Source organism: Sarcophilus harrisii, chromosome 1 (assembly GCF_902635505.1).
Source record: "Sarcophilus harrisii chromosome 1, mSarHar1.11, whole genome shotgun sequence".
In the NCBI taxonomy this organism is placed as follows: domain Eukaryota; kingdom Metazoa; phylum Chordata; class Mammalia; order Dasyuromorphia; family Dasyuridae; genus Sarcophilus; species Sarcophilus harrisii.
Window position 1 is genome coordinate 526,360,318 of NC_045426.1, and position 25,863 is coordinate 526,386,180.

Below are 25,863 nucleotides of genomic sequence, written 5' to 3' on the forward strand. Positions count from 1 at the left end.
AAGGTTGCAAATTCCAAAGAAATAATGATGGAATTTTAAAATATATCCACAAAAATATATTTGTCTGTACTCATTTACTTCCCTTTATTCCCCCTGAAAAGCAAAGGAAAATTGAACTGAAGATTACCCCCCCCAAAAAAAGAAAAATCAAGCCATAGACGTAGATGTGAAATATAGTACAGTAGAGACTAATATCCCATATGAAATCTTATGTCATGAAACCAAGGTCACTAATGTATCTAGAATCAAATCAGATGAAAAATAAGAAACCATTTCTCTTTGCATTAAATAAGCATGTAATATTCAAAGATATAGAAAGTTCTAAATGTAAACTACACATATGCAAAATGAATTAACTCAGTGTACATCTTCTGGCAATTACCATTATAGCTCTTGTACATTTTATATTTCAAGGCACAAGAAGTTGAAGAAGTAGAAAAATAAAATATGATTTCTTTCCAAAAGGAATGATTCTGTATCTTCATTAGTATTTAAGACTACTACCTACATGCAGTGCACCCAAAATTGTTACCCATACAATCCAAGCTGTGGAAGATAGAGAATAATATTTGAATAGAATTAAGGCAATATTTTAATTTTAGAGTGAATTTTATTCTGTGATGTTCAAGAGTTCTATATTCAGCGCTATCTAATTGATATTATAGCTAGTCAGAAAGATTTATACTCAAATTGATTAAATAATTTAATGAATATTTAATTGTAATTAAACTTTATTCTTCACAGCCCATCTACTCTATTCCTCTGATTCTATGATGATCTCATGATATCAAGGAATAAATTTGACCCCCCCCAAAAGGAGAATGATTATATGAAACAATATTTTTAGCTCAGGTGCATATATATAATTATGATGAATAATTTGATAATATAACTTTGGAAACTCGAGTTAAATGTAATTGTATTTACATAGTCATTATTGTACTTTCTTCTTTTATACTATCAATTTTGGAAATGCAGGTATAGGAATGATTGTTTTTTAATAACAATAGCTATTCTGTCTTTTAGCATATGGATTTTTTAATCTCATACTAAAAACTATAATGGTAATTCCAAAATGGCTGAAACTGAAACCTGATCTTATTTTGGCCACTTCCCTCCCACCTTCCCTTCTCCCCCCCCAAAATAGTTTTAACTTGTTGCATTAAATTTCTAAATTAGAGATGTAGGTAAAGGTTTGATTTATTTTTTATTTGTCAAAGTATTTTATAATTTCATTGAATCTTTGCAAGGTTAGTATCATTATTTCATAATGTCCTTCTTTGTGAGTCTTACGGGATGAAACTTGCCAGTACTTATTGCCTAAATATGCCATAGTAGAAAGATATATTGTATTTATAAACCATAGGGCAAAGTGTTAGCTGAAATAAAAGCACCCTCCAAAATTATCATTTATACACTTCTAATAAGTGCAGTCTACCAAATTTATCTCTAATTGTAGATAGCCACTAGTCTTAGAATAAAGAAATATCATTAAAGAGGAACAAAAGAATTTTTCTGTATTTTCTGTAGTAGTCCTCAAACTTGCTTTCTTCATGTCAGGAAAGTTTTTGAAACATAAACAGCATTTACTTGCCATTGGTAGTGAGTAATATGGAGTTTATTGTTTTGTGAGCTCTTCAGCATATTCAAGAAAACCATCTAATTCGCATTATTAAGTAAAAAGTTATTAAAGAAGACCTTGATCAAATCAAGTAAAAAAATTTCCATATCCTTAAGTTGTTAGTAAATTCAATATAGTTTATTTAAGCAGAATCATATATACTGTATATTAACTTTTCTGAGCAATCTTTACTCAGCACAGAAAGGCCAGATGTATGGGAATTGTAAAAAATCAGGATATGCATAAAAACTGTTCAAGTGCATAAAGCAGCCCCATCTGGAAGACATCTAACAGAAATGAAGTTGTACAAAACCATTCCATTGATAATAAAGCTAATTTTTATGGGTCTGACAAGTATGTAATTATGTTCAGTGGTGCTTTTCAGATTTTATCACAGTCAATAAACCGCAGTGGTAATTTCATTCCCATTTGACATATTTACATGGAAACATTTGATTGGAGGAATTAGTAACCCTGAAAGCCTTGATAGATATGTTTTAATGATCTGTGACCTCCACAGTCCCTCATCTGTTTATTGTTGCAACAGGCGAGAAGTCATTCCTCTGTGACCTTTGTGGCTTTGCCGGTGGGACACGGCATGCCCTCACCAAGCATCGGAGGCAGCACACAGGTCAGTAGGACTGTCTTTGCCCTTTGGTATTTTCTCTGCAGCAAGAGCTTATCATCTAGTGTGGAAACTAAAGCAAGTGAAATAAAATATTCCAACACAAATAATACATGCGCTCATCATTTGCTTTACCTTTTTTCATTTTTGTAAAATCTGTGTGCTTAGACTCTAGAGCAAATGTTATTTGAATAAGGTAAGACTTTAAATAATCTGGGTTTTTTATATATAAAAATAGTTAAATCATACATCTTAGGGATCAGGTGTCTTTGGCAAATTAATGTTAAATAGAAAGAAAGATTCACCCTCTCCATTTTCCCTTGTCCCTTTCCCTGCCTTTTCCTCCTTTTCCCTCTTCTTCTCTCTGATATTTTATCTTTCTCTTTCTCTCTTTTTCCCTCCCTCCTTTCCCACCCCCTACTCCTGGCCTAGATCAATGAACCTATTCTCTGCTTGGCAAGAATCTCCTTAAAAGATCCTGGGTGAATATTAGTGATGGCATATCTCTAGTTTAATATTGAGCTGCAGAATATAGTTTGTTTTCATTGTTGTATCAATTATCCTTTTAACTTAAAAATTTCAGATGGATTTAACTTTACATGAGACTCAGGCTGTAGTTGTATAGAGTGTTTCTCTTTGCAACTGGCATGTATTACTATTTGCACAACTTAATTAATGGGGAAAGAAATGGGCTCCTCAGGAATGAAGACTAAATAGTTTCATGACTTTAATTTTTCTCAGTTGCTCATTTAATTAAAATTTCTTTTTTTTGGTAAGTCTTCATGAATTGTCTATGTAAAGATTGCTTTTCATTATTTGAATCGTCTTTGGTTAAGACTTGTCAAACAAAATTTCTAAAACTAAGCTTCCATTTACATACAAAATTAATTTCAGTAAATGTCTGTGAAAGTGCTTTGTTTGGTGATGTTTGTTTCTTGACCTGTGTAGTTTAATGGTGATTCAAGGAACAAAATATCTTGCCCTCAGTAATACCTGTGCTAGGTAATACAGTCCATAGTATATGAAATAAAAATTAATATTCTAATCAGAATGGACATTTCTGAGTTTACGAAGTTTACCAAGAAAATGAATCTTAAGAATAGCCACAAATTCAAACATATTTATGTATTCTTTCCGGGATTTAATATTTATAATATCAAATACTGTTCTGATGTGCAGTAGTCATAGTCTCCAGTCACACCATTGAGTAATCTAACTTGTGCTCTATGTTTTAATACTAAAGTTTGTCAGTTTATTGCCACTTGAGTTATGACTATTTAAATGTTACTAGTAGCTAACCTCATCCCAACCTGGTCTGGCCCTGGAGAGCCACAAAATACTCTTGCATGATACCTCTGTCAGCATAGCAGGGCTCTCATGATCTGGCATGTGCTCCACTCTTGCCACCCCAGTGGAGACACTAATGCTATGATCAGAGGCATTTACAGGTGATAGATCATGAAGCTTGCATCTAGCAGGCATAACTTTATATTTTATGTCAGGACCAGAGGCTCCTTATTACTTTGCTATTAACTTTATGCTATATAGGACAATGTCTCAGAGACAGAGGTATCTGTCTTTTTGGCATTTATCTGCCTCTGTGGCACAAACAATCAGAGATGATTCTTTAACACAAAAATCAGCTCTTAAGTCTATTTGCTTCAAAGAAAACATCCCAGTATAACTCAGCATAGGCTTGGGGCTGTTATGCTGGATTTACAATATTTTTATCCCACAAACAACATTTTTTCTGCCATGAGCTTCATATAGTATACTTGGAATCTATATTTCTCTGATGTATCCCTGTTTGACGTGGTTTACCCTGTCCGTAGAGTACCCGAGCAAATTACAATCAGGCTCGAAAGGGATAGGTATCAAAAGTGCTCCAAATGGCTTAAATAATTCCCTACTGCAATACAAACTGTCTAGAGGGCTGACACAAAACATCTTCCATTTTAAGATTTACTTTTATCACCTGTCAGAGACCCTTGATTCAAGGGCAAGGGAGCAAATCCTCACATGTAGTTGAAGAGTCCTGACCAGCTCCATAACCTCCAGTCTGGAGCAAAGAGGTGTAAAGGAAATAAGAGGGTAGTTAGTCTTGAATAGTTGATGCAGAAAAGGACTCCTTCTCTGTGTCTGTAGCCATCCTGTGGTTGGACTTCCATCTTTTTTTTTTTCTCTCTTGCTATGCTCTCAGTGGTCCATATGTTTGGGCATTTTTTTCCCAGCTATTTTAGCAATGATTACTAACTTTTAAGAAAAAAAATTTAAAATGAAGCACTCCAGTAAATGGATTTATATGTAGGATGGGAAGAGATATGACATTTACTGTATAATACATGTATATATAAATCCTTAGGAAAGCTATGACATCTGTAATACCAAAGGTATCAACCTCAAAGAATTGCTGTGAGGTTCAAGTGAGATGATGTCTTTTTAAACCTTGAAACTTTAAGTAAATATCATCCATTAACTTTCTCACCCTTATAATCATGAGACTTGCTATGTAATCTGCCAATCTTGGTCTTGCTGACCTTGAGATGAGCTCTCTGACCTCTGCACCATATTGTATGTAAAACTCAAACAATATAAATTAGTAATTATTATACTAAATTTAAATAAGATCCCTTAAGAGAGTATAATATTTATGCTAATTACATTGGAATGCACCACTCCATGTACATTCTGAGGTTCAGAATAAGCTGCAGATGTCTTGAGTGAGGTCTTGCATCTTGGATACAAAACTGGTCAATAAAAACCTGTGTCCAGATCTGAATGTACAATATATCATCCAACATCCAACCAATGTTGCACATTACTCAGAATTAAATTGTGAAAGACTTTAAATGCCAGGCTAAGTACTTTGCATTTTGTCCTTGAGAATCACTAAAAAAACAACAAAAAAAAAAAGCCCAAACAAACATTTTTGTGCTGATGTTGTCAAAATTGTGCCCCCGGAAGAATATTTTTGGAAGCTGTGGGAAGTATTGATTAGAGAAAGATGTAACATGAAGACCAGTGAGGTCTATATTGTTATTGTGTAATAATTACTTTATATTATTACCTAGTTTGAAATGATTATAATTTGGATCAGAGTGACAAATAATTGTTCATGGTATTAAGGAAAGAAATTGAATTTATATAGAAGAAGCTTTTGGTATTGGCTTTAGTATAGTTTTGAAACAATTGTAAGTATGAGCCCAGAGTGTAAAAGATAAGAAAACATTACTACTTATTTGGGAAAAATAATAAATAAAAAGAAAAAAAAAGATGGTAGGTAGAGAAAGTAATATGATTCAGAGGTGTGTGAGGGCGGAGGGTTAGAGAGAGAGACATACACAGTGTGGGAATGGTCAATTCGGTTTTAAAAGGTGAATTTATAAAAATGATTTAATTAACACATCACCTTTTTTGGTTTATTCTAGTGTTGAATAACATTAATAATTTTTAAAGTTTTTCTTTAAAAAAAAAAAAAGCTAATTTAACTCTGAAAGTACACATTTTGCCCTTTCCTTTCAGGAAAAGAAAAACAGTGTTTCAGTTTCATCATAATAATCTGCCTTCTTATAATTGCTACCTATTGGTTTATGCTTACTTCTTTGTGGCCTATCAAAACAAGAATAATAATCTCTTTTCTACATGATAACCTTTAAAATATATGAAAGCGGCCATAATCTCTTTTTGTTCCCTCCTCCATAATCTATATAATTTCGTGTCTTTAACTGGTTTTTGTAATGGCTTTTTGCAGTACTATTTTGAATTTTCTCTGGGAATGTTCCAGATGTCCACATTTTAAAATGTAGGCTTTAGAGTTAGACTAGTATGGATTTTGTCTAATAAATCTAATAAATAATGTCATCACCTGCCTTGTATTGTCTCTATACTTTTCTTCATGTTACACATTATTCATTAACTTGTTATCTGCCTTCTCTCACCATTGATCCATTCTCCTAAACTACTCAAGTTTCTCTCACTTCTCAGTCAACTTTCCAGCCATATTACCTCCATTCTTTACTGAATTCAACCCATTCTTCCTGTTAGTCAGCATCATCTTTATCCCAATTCTTTTATTAAAAATATGAATCATCATCCTAGATTCATATCACTTGAAGATTTGGCATGTATGTATTTACATCTTCATCTATCAAATAGAAGACGTTTAAGGACAGATTTCAAAACTTTCCTACAAAACTAGACAAAGATATGTTAATAATAATTCAGATGTGGGCAATCTATCTGTTCAAAATCTACCCAATTACATTCAATTGAAACCTTTCCTGAGTCTAAATCTCTACTGATATTTACTTATGTGTGCTATTTCCTATTCTTTTTATCATTTTGATCCCCACCTCCCACATTTACAACATTTGAAATCTTGACTAGTTCCATTAATATTTCCCCCTTTCCCTCTTTATGCAACCCAGCATTCAAATAGTTGAAATGTACTGTAAGTTCTATAAATACTTGATGTATTTGAACACTTATGGATCCTTATAACAACAATTCTGGGAGGCAGGAAATCCAGGTATTCTGCAACATTAAAGGACCCATACGGTACATTTCAACTATTTTATTAACACCTTTATTAAGATTTTTCTTTTGGTCACATTAGGAATGAGTACTTTACTGTCTCCTATTTATTATTGTTTTCTCTCTTTTGAAATTACTTTATCTTAATAAGAGAAATGCTTATCAGAACACTAGAGAGGTTCCCTCTGTCATTGATCAGATTTGAAACAATGATAAAAGATGGACATGGTTTTTTTGAAGGAGTTATAGGAAGCTAGGCATAATAACAAATTATATTGTTTGTTGAATTACAAATGTCCAATTGTTCTTGAAATTGTTGAGAAATAGTGATACACAACAACAAAAAATATCTGGCCTAGAGAATTTCACTGCTTGGCATATTATTGAAATCTAAATTTATTATTTATTTATTACTTGCCTACTATTTAGAAAATACTGAGCTAAGTGCTATGGAAAAAGCCAGCTTTAGATGAGACATGGTTTCTACCACTGTGGAATTTATGTTCAGGAGGGAGTAAGATAGGCATAATATTGTGTAAAATGTACATGACAAACCTGGAGATAAAGTGATAAGAGGAATTTTAACTAATTTGTATTTTTCTATTATGTAGATGTGTTAATAAACAATTGTTGATCTCTTCAAATACATTGAAAGTACATCACTTTTAAACAGTTTGCCACTCCATATATTTTTCTAAAATGAATTTTAATTACCTAGATGCATGAATTTTAAAAGTATGTTGCCAATTCATAGCATTTCTTGATATATTATAGGAGAGAAACCATTCAAATGTGATGAGTGCAACTTTGCCTCCACAACCCAGTCCCATCTGACTCGACATAAACGTGTTCATACAGGAGAAAAACCCTACAGATGTCCCTGGTGTGACTACAGGTAATGATTTACTAAGAAACAGGTGCTGAGTTGATGTTCTGAAAATTACTTAAATCACTGATAAATATAGATCTTAAATATATGAATGTGTCGGTGCCACACAGGGATTAAGGAGTCTTTTTTGAATATTTTTAATATTCATACTTGATGATGATATGCAAACAGTATATTCTCATCTTATTGCTATATGTTGATTAGTACTTAGTCATTAGCAATATGTTATAATTTATATATATTCAGCATATATCAATCTTTCCATTGCTGTTTATATAATTCATAAATATTCTTTTTTAGAGATTGTGGTATTCTGTGATATGCTGTTTTATTGAGTCAATGGAGAATATTTATGGTAACATTATACATTTTGTTTCAATTTGGAACAGGTTCATTGAGCAAGATGCACAATTTTTCAATTTAAACCATCCTATTTTATTGTGTATTCATTTCTGGCCCCTATTCATTGTCTTCTTATGGAATCTAACTAAGGTAGATATAGATATAGTGATTGACTAGATCTATCATTTTTTGTTGAAATTTACATAATTGTGTAAAAGGAATTTTTTTGCCAATAAGTTTTTCCTATGTGCATAGTTATGCTGCTCTTTTCAGTTATGATCAATTGAATTTAGGATGTTGTGGAAGTATTTCAGAGTATTTCAGAGATGTCAACACAATATCATTTACCGACTAGAATGGCAACTCATGGAAATTTCTTTGAGAATTCTCTCCCCCCCCCCCTTTTTTTTTTTTGCCTGTGAAGTCTCTATAACAGTGACAAATATGTGTCACACTATAATATTAATCAGAAAAACACCAAATTTAATTCTGTTACAGATTTCAAGGAATATTATGATTTTAAGTGATAAGTGTGACACTTTGTTAGAAATGATTAAGATTGCTTTTAAGCATACCTAATCAAATGTGTTATCATAGTAAATAAGCAGAGAAGCATGCTATACTCTTGAAATTTTTTATTCTTTTGTATGTTTTGAGCTTCCTACTAAATGCTTTTTGATGCAGTGATTGAATATAAGGAGATATTTTGCTATAGAATATAGATTTTGTAAGTTTGTCTTGGCTTTTTATTATTCATATTTTCATCCTGGTTATGCTCCAAACTTGTGTGATTCATTTTAAGTTTTTGTAGTATTTAGAAAATGGACAAGTGAATAGGTATTCATTATCATCACAATCATGTTATTTTGACAATATCATTATTATCATTTGAAATCTTAACCTCTTTCAGATTTTTGAATCTCTCAGTCCTCGCAATTTATATTATTTCCAGTTTAGACCTTCTTGGTATTTACTTGGCCTTGTCTTTCTGCTTGTTATTTTTCTTTTCTATGTTGCCATTCCTACTTTCTGGTACATGTAGAATACTAGAAACTGTTCAAATAGTGTTCAAATAATTTGGTGACATTCGCATTGATGGAAATGATACTTTGCTGTAGAATCATTATATCATGATTGAAATTAAGGTAAATGGACACACAAAGTCCTAATCATGCTCACTTTATTGGTAAAGTTAGTAATTACCAACAATTTGATTTTTTTGGTTCCTCAGTCAGCCAAAAGTCATGAGACCTATCTCTTTACATATAACTTTTTGAAGTACAAGAACCAGAAGCATCACAGATAGAAAACAATGTGATTGATTGCACAATCTGAAGAATCATGGAAGATGGAAAACTGTATGATTAGATGGAACTCTGGAATGCAAGGCTAGCAACAGCCCTTCCATCTTGTTGCTATAGAAATTTCCTAGATGCTAGGGGGTAAACTGCATGGCTAGTTAGTGTCAGAGTGATAACAGACCAGACTTTCTTGAAGGACAGGCAGTATTGTGGACATAACAGGCTTCCTACTTCCACCTGCATCTTAGTGAGATAGCAGATCTCCCCTAATTGTACATGGGTATGCTAGACTGTGTAGAGATAATGCACACTGCATTAAGGTGATTTATAACATAACTGAATTTCAAACTTACTCGCAGAGAGAAGACTGAACTTCTGGACTCATGAACTTTTGAACTTAACTCAAAGACAAAGACACATGGCTCAGGCAGTTAGAGAATAGAATCAATTACAGAATGGAATCAATTGAAAATAGAAATTCAATATTTTATTTTCTAAATGACAAATGTTTGACATTTTTTGTCTAGTTTTCTCCTTCCAGTTTCTTCTTTTATCTTCAAGTGATCTGACTTAGCTTACTTTTCATTGAGCCAAACTTTCTAACTCCATGTTCCCTACACATACACAAAAATTGTGTGTGTGTGTGTGTGTGTGTGTGTGTGTATGTTAAATAATGATATTGCTAATGCAAGAGGCAAAATGGAATATATGCATAGAAAGACTTCAGGCTGACCTAGATTGAAATCCTGCTTCTGATTCCGATGAGAAATATAAATTTCAATAGCTTAAATGGTTTTTTGAAAGACACACAGAATATGTAAGAAGGATGAATTGGAACCTGGGTTTTATAAACTGAAATCCATGGTTCTTTGTACTACACTACTCGAGTTGGTTTTATGAAAGAATATTTATTCGGAAATACTGTTTTTGACTGTCATTTCATTATTGTTGGAAAGGAGATCGTGTTTTCTCATTGAGTGGATTCCTAGGTTTTCTTGTCTTTGTTATTGCAGGTGTTTGTTTTTTAAAAACATAAATTTTTATTTGTATCTATTTCTTAAATTACCAGAATTTTCCTTCTTGTCCTTTCCCCCAGAGAATCATTCCACAAAGCAAATAATATTTTCCTTAAAGAAAAAGGGAAAAGTGAGAACAAAATAATCAACCAAACAAATTAATGTTTCAAAAAAATCTGAGAGCATATGTAGTGAATTTCATCTGTGAACCTTCAACTTCTGCGAAGGAGCAATGTCTCTTCTTTGGGGCCAGATTTGTCCTTTTTTTATCGTTTTAGTTTTACAACCTTCACTTCTGAATATTTTGTAGTTAATTCCATTACATTATTGTAATCACTGTATATATTGTTTCCTGTGCTGTGCTTACTTCATTTGGCACCATATCATCTAAATTTTTCCATTTGCAGCAGATTTATGCCCAACATTTTAACTCTTCCCCAAGTAATAGACATTCACTTTGTTTCAAATTCTTTGTGACCACAAAAGTGCTATAGGAAATATTTTATTGTAATGAGGACTCTCTTCTGGTAGGCTTATATCCCAAGGAATATAGTTGAATCTCTGGATTAAATGGATAGACGTTTTAATAACTTTATTTGTGTAATTCCAAATTGCTTTCCAAAATTGTTATGTACTCATTCACTGATTTATAACTCATTATACTGGTGTCTTCCTACAATTCTGTCTGACATAATATTTAAAAACAAAATGTTCCAAATCACATGATTACTTCACTAGATGCAAAAAAGCTTCAACAAAGTATAGTACTCATTTATGCTAAAAATCTATAAAGTATAGGCCTTTTAAAATGCCATAAAATATGTAGGCATTTTAAAATAAAAAAAGTGAAATGTTTTTATCTAACATTGAAAACAAGTATGTAACTTCACCACAAATTTCCCAGTAAGTAAATTTCCCAGGAGCAAAATTAGGATGTTCTTTTTCACTGCTATTATTGATATAATTCAGAAACATGCCATAACAGAAAGAAATTAAAGGCATAGATGTGGTCAAAGAAGAGATAATATCCATCTTTGTTGATGAGATAATTTACTTTGGAAATTCTAGGGAATGAGGAGATATACTAATTTGGGTAATTATTAGCTTAAGAAAAATTGCATGCTTCAAAATAAACCCACAAAAATAAATAGCATTGCTGTGTTATCATAACAAAATGCCAGATGCAAAAACATAAAGTGAAATCCCATTCAACATGCATAAATGTTTGGAGATTAACTTATCAAAGTACACAAAATAATTTTATCAATAAATAAATTACTTCCATTTATCCCTCCATTCAGCATCATCCAAATATTTTTTCATTATGATTGTCTCCTTTGTTCTTAAATTTCTTCTCTTGAATATATCTTCTTAAAACCTAACTTTTACTCTACTTTCCTTTTTCTGATCTTGTTCACACATCTTCAAGAATCAGTATAAATCCATTAGAAATGTCATGCCATGTTAGTGCCATATGTTTTTTTGGCAGCATTACTAAACTACCTGATCACTTTTAAGATTGTATGGATGGGAGTAATATATATATATATATAAACATTATAATGAGCACCATTTGAATAGTTGAAATCATCATAACTTGTGATATAGAGGAGAAGGAAAAAAGATTAAGTTTTGGTTTTTAAGCACCTGGTAATTTGGTGACCAAGATAAAGAAGGGGTACCATTGAACAAAAGTTTTTGAACAAATTAAAAGCGGAAGTTATAGGCAGAAGTAGGCACAGTGTAATTGCAATTTCATAGAAAGCAACTGAGGAGAATTTTAGGAACATGTGTGTGGTTGTCCTCAGGCAGGAGGCATCAAGGAAGCTAGGCAATGAGAAAATGCAGAGCAAGGGTTAATTAGAATATCATCAATACTTTCAAGATAATTTTTAACAAAGTGCTAGGCTAGATGTCAGTTTGAAAGAAGTCAGTAATGAAGTTTATGATGTGAGTCTGGAAGCTGCGATTATGATCTATTTTTGGCAAATTGATCCATTTGACAGAGGAGAGGGTGTGGTGGGGGGATGGGGAGAAGGGTTCATTTTAGTAAAGAGGAGGCTTGACTCTCCTTGTACATGTGGTCATGAAACAGAGAAAGGCTAACAGAGTCAGTCAAGAAAAGCATGATTCTATGAAATATGAAGTTGTAGCAAAACAGGCCACTTGTTAGTAGTTGTGGTGGAATTGGTTTGAAGATAGAGAAAAAGATTTTGAACCACAATGTAGTAAGGATTACATTATATCAACAACTAAAACATGAAAGGATTGTAATATCCAAACTTTCCTTTGTCTCAGATGATGTTACCATAACTAAATAAACTTAAAATATACTGTTTCATTTTAAGATTAGGTTTAAGAGTAATTGATTAATCACTTTTAGTTATGATCACATTTTTAATATGGTTCAAAACTCTCCTGTTAAAGCAGTGATTATAGCATTCATAGTAGTAGTAAATGTTACAGTTCCATCTGCTGTCTTTTATTCCATTTGACATCTATCTTTTTGAAAGTTTCATTGTTTTAATATCTAAATGCTTTGAATAGTCACCCACCTGGGGAGACATTATTACTTTTTGACACATTTGTTATGGTGGTGAACTGAGGTTACCTACTTTGGGATCCACATTTTGGGAGTTATTTTCACTTAAATTAAGGAAAGCCATGAATAAAAATGTGTCTTACATTTTGCCTAGAATCTTAAAATAGTTGATGCCTAAAGCAGAACCCATAGAGATCATATTGTCCCATCCCCTCAAATTTTAGGTAAGAGAATGTTATAGAAAAGTTGGATTTTTTTTTTAACAAGAAATTAATTATACTCTATCATTTTGATTATCTAATGCTCTTTTCATCAAATAATACCTTCTCTTTTGGACAATAAGGTTCCTGTAGCTTACAGTGTTTTGCTTATTGGGTGACTAATTTTGGAATTCCATGGTTTTGTTAATTTCTGCCCACAAAAAGACGATTTAAGCCATTTTCATTGTAGAGATAAAGTTTTTAAGAATTTGTGTGGTACATGGTAGCCAGGGCAATTACTTTTATTATTTTTAACAGTAACTGAAGCCTTTCCATTAAGTATGTTTCTTTAAAAATATAAATATAAATCATCATGCTCTTATAAGAGATGAAATTTGCATTCACCAAAGATGTCTTTTTATTTTTAATTAGTCACCTTAAGTAATTTTTATTGTAAAGCAGAAAATGAATATTTTAAATTAATATTTTGGAAAGCTGGCATGCATTTCAACTTTCCTTATTTCTCAGAAATATCCATTTATTTCCATTCATAAATAGTTATTATAAGTGGAAATCCTTTGATGCTCATTCCTTTTCAGATTTTATTTAATTCTGGTTAGTACAGTGACAGTTTCAATCTTTGAGATTCGGTTGTTGAATTTTTTATCAGGAAAATCTGAATCTGAACCTTTTTTCTAACACTTATAAGTAATTTGAATGTGGGTAAATCACTTAACTATTTGAGCTTCAGTTTCTTCATCTATAAAACAAAGGTATTGAACTTAATGAAATCTATAAAGTCTCTCAATCTCTAATTTTATTATTCTCTGATCCCATGAACTACAATTTAGCTGATTTGAAAGTATGTTTATAATTCTAGCCAAACTTAAAGTTGTATTAATACCAGGAATTCAAGTTATGACCTGAATAATATTATTTCAGCTTAATGCACAATGAATTGAGCTAGTTGAATTCATCCATGCTTCCACTGCTAAGTTATGAATTAACAGGATCTTGCTTTTTAAAAATTTATTGTAGAGACTATTACTGCTATATTTTTTATTTCATTAATGTCACCCTGAATCCCATTAATATCCCTCAGATTTTTAAAAAAATATTTTTATAAAAATTGAAAGAATGTATCATGCTTTATTAATTAGTGAATATTTTTAGTATTTTTTCAGAGGGATGATTACATATCTTATTGGCAGGACATTTTTATTTTCAAGTTTTTATTTAGCTTGCTTTTAGAGATGAAATTAAATACAAAAAAATGCTAGTGCAAGAATTATTCAGAAGTTACTTCTAAGTTACTACTAACTACAGAAGTGAGTTATACTAACAAATTAAATATAGAATTTGCAGTTACTAAATGGGTAAATTAAATTTGCTTTTATTTTAGCAACAGAAATATCAGAAGGAGATAGTAACAAATGAGATGAAAACAGAAAATAATTTTGATTACAAGAATATAATAGATAGAAAATTTGCCTTAATTTACCACCACTGTGTAGAATAATTTTGTCTCTGCCGAAATTTTCAAAAACCTGTGATTTTTCCCAATCTCATATCTTTGTCTGACATTTGAGAAATCCTAAACATATAGAATACTCGTAATTCTTTTATTGTTTTATTATTTCACATATTTCATTTATCATTATTATCATTACCAATATGTAATACTGTACTTGTACTTTTGAAGTTAAGCTTTTGGGGGGAGGGGTAATTTTTGTTTTGATGCCCTTATGATAAATAGGAGAGTAAAGTTACCTGACACAAAGTAAGCGATAATTCATGTCATGTCAACATGCATATAGCATTATGTTCAGATAAAACAAAATAATCAGAAATTTAAGAATTATTTTTACTTCATTATAAAATATTTTGCTCATTTTTATAAAGCCAACATTGGGTAGAAAAAAGCAGTAGTGATAATTATTATTCATGAAAAACATGAATATGGAAAATTATCATAGATTTGTTTACAAAAGCATTGTATAATTGGTCTTTTGAGCTTGGGGCTATTCTTCAAGTTTGCATTATTAATTTAGCCAGTGACACCTCATTCTATTTAGATATAAACATATATTCTTTTTCTAAGCTGTATCTGAGCACTATGATCAAATGCCTTTCCCATTTTATCATTTCTCTAAAACTTTTTTCATCATTGATTCTATTCATAAAATAACATATAGCATTTATTTGCCCTCATAGGACATGTTGTAACTATTGTTTATGCACCTTAGATTTTAGGATTTTTCATATATGAAAAAGCAAAGGATAACAATATTCTATTTCATTTTTATATTCTTTGGAATTCTGTTACTGATGTTGTTGAGAACATTTTAAAGTCTTATTAAGCAAGTTCTCTTTTTAAAGTAATAGTAAAAACCTTCTGCACAAATAATTAAAAGGATATTTTCTATTGGGCTATATATTCACAAAACAGAAATTGTTTCATTCACAGGCAGATGAATTTCAGTATTTAGTAGATATTTTTGAGTATGATGAGTCTATTGTTAGAATGAATGCTGGTTTTGGAGTCAAAGAATTTGGGATTAAATTCTTACTATGCTACTTTCTAACAGTATCAATGGTTAGAATTTCTCTGGGCCTCAGTTTACTTACTTCAAAAAGAACAAAATTTGAATTAGGTAATCTCTTAGGTTCTTTTTACATCTAAACTATGTTTCTATGAAATATTACTATTAACTGGCATTTCATTATAGCTCCTATATAGTGAAGCACTTCAATATTTAGTGTCTTGTCAATCATCACAAATTAAATTTATCAAGTAGAATTGCTCATTGACAAAAGGGTGCACCAGTACTTTTCATTAAACATCTTCAAATCAAAAACTTTAAAATAATAAATTGTGTGCTCTACATAGGGTTAACTGATGCTGAATCTACAGGATCAGAATAAACAGCACATAAGGTTAAAAAGAAAATTCTAAAAATAAGACAATTTAAACACATAGATTCCCCAGGTGGCTTGTTCTGTTTTACTCCACATAACAGACTCAGTCCAAACAATCCATCCAGTCTGTGATTCAGTATGTGATTGTTAGGGTCCCTCCATAGCAGTAAATCACCTAGAGCTTCTCTTCCTCACCCCAGAAGAGGTGACATGGATTATGCCCAGCCATGTTAAGAAAACAGGGATCAACAGGAAGTGTCTGGGACAAAATGTAGGTAATGTACAGTGCATGAAAATACCAAAGGAAGAACTTCTGAGCCTAATAGAAAAGAAATAGGGAATCCTACGAACCCATCCTCTCCCTGGAGAAGTTGTTCCACATTGGGAGAGAAAGGATGACCACCCAAGTCTCACTCATTGTCCAAGAAAACTGATGACATCTAGCCTCTGGAATCTGTGTAAAGGTGGAAAAGAGGAGACAGCAAGGAGTCCGGAGGAAAACCAGAAAACTATATGAGAATATAGTTAATTAAGTGAAAGTGTTAATAAGGCTAAGGGAGAAAACCTGAATAAAAGGCTAGATATTAGCATATAAAACAACAAAGAAGTATACATAAACAGACAATAAATAAAAATGTAAAGAAAAGTCAGAATATAATGAATGACTATTGGACTTTTAGCCAAGAAAATTAACTGAACTTGGACTGATTTCCTAGCTCCATACATTCCAAGAAAACCTCGAGGTTTCAGCTCACTAAATAATAGTTTAAACAATTTGATGAGAAACAAACTTGGTGTGATTTCTTTTATCTCAATTGCACATAAGGATGGCCAGAAGCCCATGAATTTGGATAGAAGTCACTAACAGACTTAAAAGTCAGCACATGCAGCTGTCATTAAGCTTTGCCAGTATGGCCAGAGGTGATGTATGTAGCCTGAAAGGCCCTGGGTCTTGAGGCAGAAAAGATGGAAAATTCCACAAAGAAAACTTCAGGGGAGTCTGAATGAATGCCTTTGAGTAGAAACTGTGAAAGCCCTAAAAAACAGCATTGACCCAGAATAGTATGGCAGTACCCAGAGTCGACATTCCAGGCATTCAAGCTAGATTTTTAAAGTCTCTCTCTTGAACTGCCATAAAGGGATCTGAAATTGATGCTCTGAACTTAAAAGAAGCAAGTGATCCTAACTCTGGGAAGTGTAGCTCACCAGAGTAATCCAGGGAACTCAGGGAAATTTCGTTCAAAAATACTGTTGTCCATGGTTTATTCTTCCAGTTTAGAAACTAATTTGAAAAGATAAATAAACCAAAGAAAACTCCAACCAGTATAAAAAAAAATTAGAGATTTCTGAAAAAGAAGACAGTAACTCAGTAATTGCAAAGAGAGACATTAAAGAAAAAATGAATTTGCTCTAGAGTCTAGAAAAATATCTAGAAGAAATAAGAGTAGTGATTGGTGAAGACACAAGAGATAAGAAATGAAAATTAGAAAAAACTTAGCAGAAAGAATTGAAAGAAGAATAAATTTCTCAAGAGAAAGTGGAGCTCTCACCTAAGTACTGTATGCTAAAAATTAGAATAGCTTAAAACTGAAAACCAGTTCTAAAACAGTAGGAAATAGTAGGAGAAAATCAAAAGATTGGAGGAAAAAATGTAAGCTAGTGTGTTTAAAAACAACTAAATGGAACTCTTCCATTCCTAAATGGAACTCTAAAAAGAAAGACATAAGAATATTAAAGACAAATCCCACAATTCTCCTGTCAAAGAAAAATGTTAGCAAGTAGAAAGAAGCAATTTACATACTAAAGAATAACAATCATGAACACAGAAGTCCTGTTAGATTCTCCTAAAAATGAGAGAAGATCTTGGAATACAATATTCTAAAAAACAAAAGATAGGTTTGCAAAGATAAGCAACATCATATAGAGTGAAAAAGTGGAACTTTATTTTTTTTTTGACCATCAGTAAAATAGTTTCTTATAAATCGTATTTTATTTTTCAAAATACATGTAGATACTTTTAACATTCTTTTTTTTGTGAGACTTTGTGTTCCAGCTTTTTTTTCCCCTTCCTCTTTTAGGGACAAGACAGCAAGCTACAACAACAACAAATAAAAAAAGTGAAAATACTAGGCTTTAATTCATATTTAGTCTCCATATTTCTCTCTGGATGCAGATAGCATTTTCCATACTTCATTTATTGGAATTGCCTTGAATCGATGCATTGTGAAGAAGAGCCAAGTCCATCATGCTTGATCATCATATAATCTTGTTACTATGTATAATGTATAATGTTCTTTTCATTCTATTCACTTCACTCAGCATCAGTACATGTAAGTCTTCTCAGGCTTTTTTGAAATCAGTCTACACATCAATAATATTCCATTACATTCACATACCATACCTTATTCATCACTTCTCCAATTTATTGACATCCATTTAATTTCCAGTTCCTTGCCAAAAAGTGGGACTTTAATAGAATAAAAAACTCTCAGATATTTCTAATAAAGAGACCAAAAACAGAAAAGAAACTTTAAAATGCAAAGAAAAGCCTCAAGCAAAATTTTAAAAAAGTAAATATATTTGAGAACTGGAAGGGATTGTATGCTGATAGAGAGTTGACATTCTAATTGGAAGAGGGGTAAAAAAGTGTCCTTCACAAGATTATTGTCTTCTTGGGGTATTGAGGGAGTTAAATTTAAAACAAAACAAAACAAATCCCAGAGGACCTGGGTGTGGATTGGTAATGATAATAAAAATAATAGTAACTAGTATTTATATAATATGTACTTTGTGCCAGGAACTTTGATAAGCTATTTACTATTATCTCATTAGATTCTTACAAACATCCCTGGGAGCTAGATGCAATTATTAATTATCTCCATCAGTTATTGTTTGTCCAAAGTGACCATGACATCAGGAAGGTCATGCCATGACTTGAAAGTTAATTGGGTGGGGGAGGACCGTAGAAAGCCAAGAACTTCCTTCTCTCCAGTGATGTCATCTGGGTCCAGTGGCAAGATATAGATTAGGATGATTGGAGATGGTCCTGGATGCAGCAAAAGATCTTGGCTTTTTTAATCTAAGGTCTTTCCCAAATCTCATTTTGACCTAGGCAATGCCTATGCAGCAACTGAATGTAGGTAAAAAATGAGACAAAGAATAGCCTCTTTCACCAAGTCAAAAAGAAAAATTAAAAAAAATCAAAATTAATCTGTGTGGGGAAGACCCTAACGGTTTCTGGGTAAAACAGAAACAGTTGCTATTTACACACACTCTGAGCCATCACAGCAGTCATCAAGTGAGGCTTGGATTCGGGACCCATTGTTGGCCAATCAGTAAGAGCCAGAGTGATTTGGGTTCAAAACACTGATGAGGTTAGTGGCAGTGGAGAGAATTGTGGAAATCCCCTTTTGGTCGGACGCGCAGGTTCTTCATGAAAGAATTCAAGAACCTGAAGAGTTTTAGATGGCAAAAATAGAAGCTTATTGTTGGATAGGAAGTCAGTTTTGCTAAGAGACTGACTTCTTTAGTGGCAAAGTTCTATGAGAGAATGTCTTCTCAGTGGGCAGGGTCTTGGCCAGTATGCCAAAGAGTTAGAGCAAACTGCTTTGGGCCTTCTGCAAAGAATGAGTTTAGAAATTGCCCTTTAAAAAGGAATCCCGAGTCTCAGATTTCAGGTTGTAAAGAAAGTCAAAGTCCCCAGGCCTAGATGTTTATCAATATCTAGCCCAGGTTTCCAATTGGAATTTCCTGGAAAGGGTCTGGCCCTAAAAGATCGATGGGGTGCTTTTTGACCAAGATTTCTAATTGAATAGCGACACTCAACTTGTCTGAGGAGATATGCTTTCTGCGGAAGGACTGAGACTCCAATCTCCCTTCAAAAGGTAACCACAGTTTCAGTGATAATTTTAAAGGGAGAACAATTTCACTCCCCCTTCACCGTGGTCCTTAAAAAAGAAATGTAGCTCTTAAACCCTAGATGCTTTATGATGTTTCAGCGATCAAAGTTTATATGCCTTTGGGCGAGGACCCACAGGTAAAGGTAGAATTAGCCATGTACACAGAAAGAGAGGAGTTGAACAAAGAGAGGCAGGGATGAGAGGACTTGCCCCAGGTCACAGAGCTAATAAGTGTTTGAGGTCACATTTGAATTCAGGTCTTCTTGACTCCAAATTCACTTGTCTGTCCTCTGTGTAACCCAGCTGTCTCCCTCTGGTCTGGTTAATGTAAGAAAAGAGAAAGTTGGGAGGGTGAACAGAGAATGTTATTGTAGAAAGGAGGAAATATGTTGAGCTAATTATTTCTCATAATTTATGTGAGAAGAGTTTGCAAATATGGAGGAAGAGTTAGGAACAGCTTACCAGATGAACCTTGAGAGGAGCGTTTAAGAGAGAGAAAAATTCTTAGAATGGAATTGTTATTAGAAAAATAAATTTGATCCTGAAGGAGGTATTAAAAAAAGAAGGAAAAAAAGAACTAGAATCATTGTTTCTTAAATTGCATCTTAGATTAATAGGGAATGGTAATAATGAATGGATGTGGATATATTAATGTAATTAAATATTATCTTTTTATATCTAAATTTTCTTTATTTAATAATTTATTATTCCTAGTTACATGTAAAACACTTAAGTTCCTGGTTCCTTTTTTCCTCCTCCCCTATCCAACCCTACTGAGAAAACACTAGTGAAGTTATACAGAGAATTTCCATGTATTTCCTCCTTTGCCTCCATCCTAAAAAAACTCTCGTGAAAAATAAAGTAAAACAAAATGTGTGCTTCAATTTGTATTTAGATACAACCAATTCTTTCTCTGGATATGGATAGCACTTTTTATCATAACTCCTTCAGAGTAGTTGTAGATCATTGCATTGCTGAAAACAGCAAAATCATTCACAGCTAATCGTCCCACAACATTACTCTTTGTACTCAGTATATTTTACTTTGCTTGAGCTATAAAGAACTTCCCAGGTTTTTCTAGGATCATACTACTCTTTATTTCTTATAGAATGAACAATGGTATTCCATCATAATCACATACCACAATTTATTCAGCTATTTCCCAATGAATATCATTCTTTAGGAAAAGATGTAAGAAATTATTTTAGACTAGTAACTGATACGTAAAGAAGTAAGTAGCAATTGAAGAAAAATTTATATAAACTTAACAATGTAGTAAAGAAAATTGACTTGGAAAGAACTTGTGATCTTTTTCAGTCACATACAACTCAATGGTGTTTCCTTAGCAAAGATACTGCTTCTCCAGCTCATTTTTTTGATGAGGAAATTGAGGCAAACAAATAGGGTTAAATGACTTATGCACAATCCCTCAACTAATACGTGTCTGAGGCCAGATTTGAACTTAGGGAGATGTCTGATTCCAAGCCTAGCACCCTGTCCATTGTGTCACTTAGCTGCCCAGTGTCCAAATATGTTATTAAAATTTTGGATAGACCTGGGCCAAAATTACTTTACTATGTATCTCCTTATATATTGATATCTTTTCAACTCATGCCACACATATCTCTTTAAATATTCAACACTTATGCTGCTTATTTAGTATTCACCATATTGTGATTGACATTGTCAATACAGTTACATGATGTAGTAGATGGAGATCTAGCCTCAGGGTCAGGAGGACATGTTTTCTTTTAAATATATTTTTTTATTTTATTCCGAATTTCTTTCCATAACATAGCTACAGTTGGTGTTGTTTTAATTTATATTGTAGGACACTTTTTCATTTGGTTTAGATAGATTATATACCTTCCTTTGAAAATTTCCTGTTTTTATCTTTGATCATTTTAAATTTTGGAATGGTCTTATTTTATAAATTTAAATAGTTTCCTTATAGATTTATATAATATATATGTATATATTATATATTTAGTTTTTACTATTCAATCACAGTTGTCCATTTTATCTTTAATTCTTTCTATCCCATGTTTGGTCATGAATTCTTCACCTGTGTATAGATGTGAAAGCATATTTATATAGGATGGAGAGAAATATACAGCTGTCAATCATAACTGTGAATGCGAATGCAATGAATTTTCTCATAAAACAAAAGGGAATAGCAGAGTAGATGAAAAAACAGAATTATGCAATATGTTGTTTACAAGAGACACATTTAACACAAAGACATACATACATAGTAAAGGTAAAAGGCTGTAACAGAATTTATTATGCTTTATCTGAAGGGGAGGAAGCAGAGATAGTAATTCTGATCTTATAAAGCAAAAGTAAAAAAGATCTAATTAAAAGAGAGAACAAAAGAATGTACACCTTGATAAAGGGTACTGTAAACAACGAAGTAGTAATAAATTTCAATATTAGGTAACTATTTGGAAAATTAGGAAAAGAAGGTATCCTGACAATTTTTTTTAATTTCACAAATATAGTACTCTTACCTAAACTAGGAAGAACCAAAACAGAAAGAAAATTATAGACCACACACCTGTCAGATTGGCTAAGATGACAGGAAAAAATAATGATGATTGTTGGAGGGGATGTGGGAAAACTGGGACATTGATGCATTGTTGGTGGAGTTGTGAACGAATCCAACCATTTTGGAGAGTAGTTTGGAACTATGCTCAAAAAGTTATCAAACTGTGCATACCCTTTGATCCAGCAGTGTTACTATTGGGCTTATATCCCAAAGATATAATACATATATTTATGTATGTATATATATATATATATATATATATGTAAAAAGATACATATAAAGAAGGGAAAGGGACCTGTATGTGCACGAATGTTTGTGGCAGCCCTTTTTGTAGTGATTAGAAACTGGAAACTGAATGGATGTCCATCTGTTGGAGAATGGCTGAATAAATTGTGGTATATGAATATTATGGAATATTACTGTTCTGTAAGAAATGACCAACAGGATGATTTCAGAAAGGCCTGGAGAGACTTACATGAACTGATGCTGAGTGAAATGAGCAGGACCAGCAGATCATTATATACTTCAACAACAATATTATATGATGACCAGTTCTGATGGACCTGGCCATCCTCAGCAACGAGATCAACCAAATCATTTCCAACGGAGCAGTAATGAACTGAACCAGCTATGCCCAGAAAAAGAACTCTGGGAGATGACTAAAAACCATTACATTGAATTCCCAATCCCTATATTTATGCCCACCTGCATTTTTGATTTCCTTCACAAGCTAATTGTACAATATTTCAAAGTCTGATTCTTTTTGTACAGCAAAATAACCTTTTGGTCATGTATACTTATTGTGTATCTAATTTATATTTTAATGTATTTAACATCTACTAGTCATCCTGCCATCTAGGGGAGGGTGTTGGGGGGTAAGAGGTGAAAAATTGGAAAAGAGGTTTGGCAATTGTTAATGCTGTAAAGTTACCCATGCATATAACCTGTAAATAAAAGGCTATTAAATAAAAATAAAATTTTAAAAAAAAAAGGAAAAACAAAAAAAAAATAAAACAATTTCTAGTCAAAAAAAAAAAAAAGAAAATTATAGACCAATTTCCCCTATGATATTGATACAAAAATTTTAAATAAAATATTATCAATGAGCTTACAACACCTTATCAGCAGCACAATAAACTATGACCAAGTTGGATTTATACCAGGATTGCAGAACTGGTTCAATATCAGGAAAACTATTATCATAATAGACCATATCAATAACAAAACCAACAGAAATTATATGCTAATTTCAATAGATGCAGAAAAAGCTTTTGACAAAATATAGCACCCATTCCTATTAAAAACACTAGAGAACATAGTGATAAAAGGAGCTTTCCTTAAATTAAAATATCTATCTAAAACCAACAGCAACCATTATTTGTAATGGAGAGAAGCTAGACATATTCCCAGTAAAATCAGGGGTAAAAGAAGAATGCCCATTATTATTCAATATTGTGCTAGAAATGTTGGCTTTAGCAATAAGAAAAGAAAAAAAAATTAAAGGAATTAGAATAGGTAATGAGGAAATAAAGCTATCACTCTTTGCAAATGATATGATAATTAGAGAATCCTAGAAAATCATCCAAAAATCTACTGGAAACAACAGCTTTAGCAAAGTTGCAGGATATAAAATAAACCCACACATCATCAGCATTTCTATATATTACTGACAAAGATCATCAACAAAAGATAGAGAAATTCCATTTAAAATTACTGTAGACAAAATAAAATACTTGAGGGCCTACCTGCCAAGACTAACCCTGGAATTGTATGAACACAACAAGTACAAAACACTTCTCAGACAGAGTCAATCTAAATAATTGGGAAAATATCAATTCTTCATGGCTATAATAAAAATGATAATTCAGCTTAAATTGGTCAATTTGTTCAGTGCCAAACCAAATAAAATGTAAAAATTATTTTATAAAACTAGAAAAAACAATAATAAAATTCATCTACAGAACAAAAAGTCAAGAATATCAAGGGAATTAACAACAACAACAAAAAAAATACCAAGGTTAGTGGCTTAACAGTTCCAAACATATAAAGCAGTAGTCATCAAAACCATTTGGTATTGGCTAAGAAATAGAGTGGTGGATCTTTGGAATAGATTAGAAACACCAAGCACAAAAATCCCATCTAGTATTTGATACTAGATTTGATACTAGATACTAGAAATAATGTAGTATTTGATAACCCCCCAAACTCCTGTTCCTGGAATAAGAACTCACTATTTGACAAAAATTGCTGGAAAAACTGAAAAATAATATGTCAGAAACTCAGCATAGACCTACTATCACATATCCCATACTAAAGTAAGGTCCAAATGCGTACATGATTTGGGCATAAAAGATGATACCATAAACAAATTGGGAGAGCAAGCAATAATTTATGACTAAAGAACTGGAGTACAGTATGAAAGACAAATATGGATAACTTTGGTTACATTAAATTGAAAAGTTTTTGCACAACCAAAACCAACAGAAATAAGGTTAAAAGGGAAGTACAAAGCTGGGAAAATATTTTTACAATCAGTGTTTCTGATAAAGGTCTTGTTTTTAAAATATATAAAAAACTGTCAAATTTATAAGAAAATAAGTCCTTCCTTAAATGGTAAAAGGATATGAACAGACAATTTTTTGATGGCAAAATTAAAGCTGTATTTAGTCATATGAAAAAATGCTGTAAATCACTCTTGATTAGAGAAATGCAAATTAAAATAACTCTGAGGTACCACCACATACCTCTCAGATTGACTAAGATGACAGGAAAAGATAATGATAAATGTTGGGTGAAATGAGGGAAAACTTGGACACTAATGCATTGTTGATGGAGTTGTGAAATGATCCAACCATTCTGAAGAGCCATCTGGAACTTTGACCAAAGGGCTATAAAACTGTGCATACCATTTGATCCAGCAGTGCCATTATTGGATCTATATCCCAAGGAAATCATAAAGGCAAACAAAGGACCCCTTCCTATGTGCAAAAATGTTTGTAGAAGCTCTTTTTATGGCAAAGAAGAATTGGAAAATGAGTAGATGCTCATCAGTTGGGGAATGGCTAAACAAGTTGTTGTTGTATATGAAGGTAATGAAACATTATTGTTCTATAAAAAGTAATGTGTATATATAAAAAAGATGATTTTTAAAAGGTCTGGAAAGATTTATAGGAATTGATGCTAGGTAAATCAAATAGAACCAGGAATGCATTGTACACAATAACAGCAAAAATGTGCAGTGATCAACTATGAAAGGCTTGATTCTTCTCAGTGTTTCAGTGATCCAAAGCAATCCACTAGACTTTGGATAGAAAAACCCATCTGCATCCAGAAAAAAGAACTATGGAGATTGAATGTAAATCAACACATGCTTCTTTTTCTCTCCATTTTATTTTTTTCTCTTCTATGGTTTTTTCCCTTTTGGTTTG

General features: G+C 32.3%; 1 protein-coding gene across 2 annotated transcripts in view; it reads left to right on the forward strand.

The window, feature by feature from the left end:
- Window positions 1-25,863, forward strand: part of ZNF407 (zinc finger protein 407) — a 620,467-nt gene that overhangs the window by 370,307 nt on the left and 224,297 nt on the right. For both annotated transcript variants that reach the window (XM_031946711.1, XM_031946712.1), the window contains exons 6-7: window positions 2,169-2,252; window positions 7,554-7,674. In XM_031946711.1, the coding sequence (XP_031802571.1) occupies window positions 2,169-2,252; window positions 7,554-7,674 (205 nt within the window). The remainder of the gene's footprint in view (window positions 1-2,168; window positions 2,253-7,553; window positions 7,675-25,863) is intronic.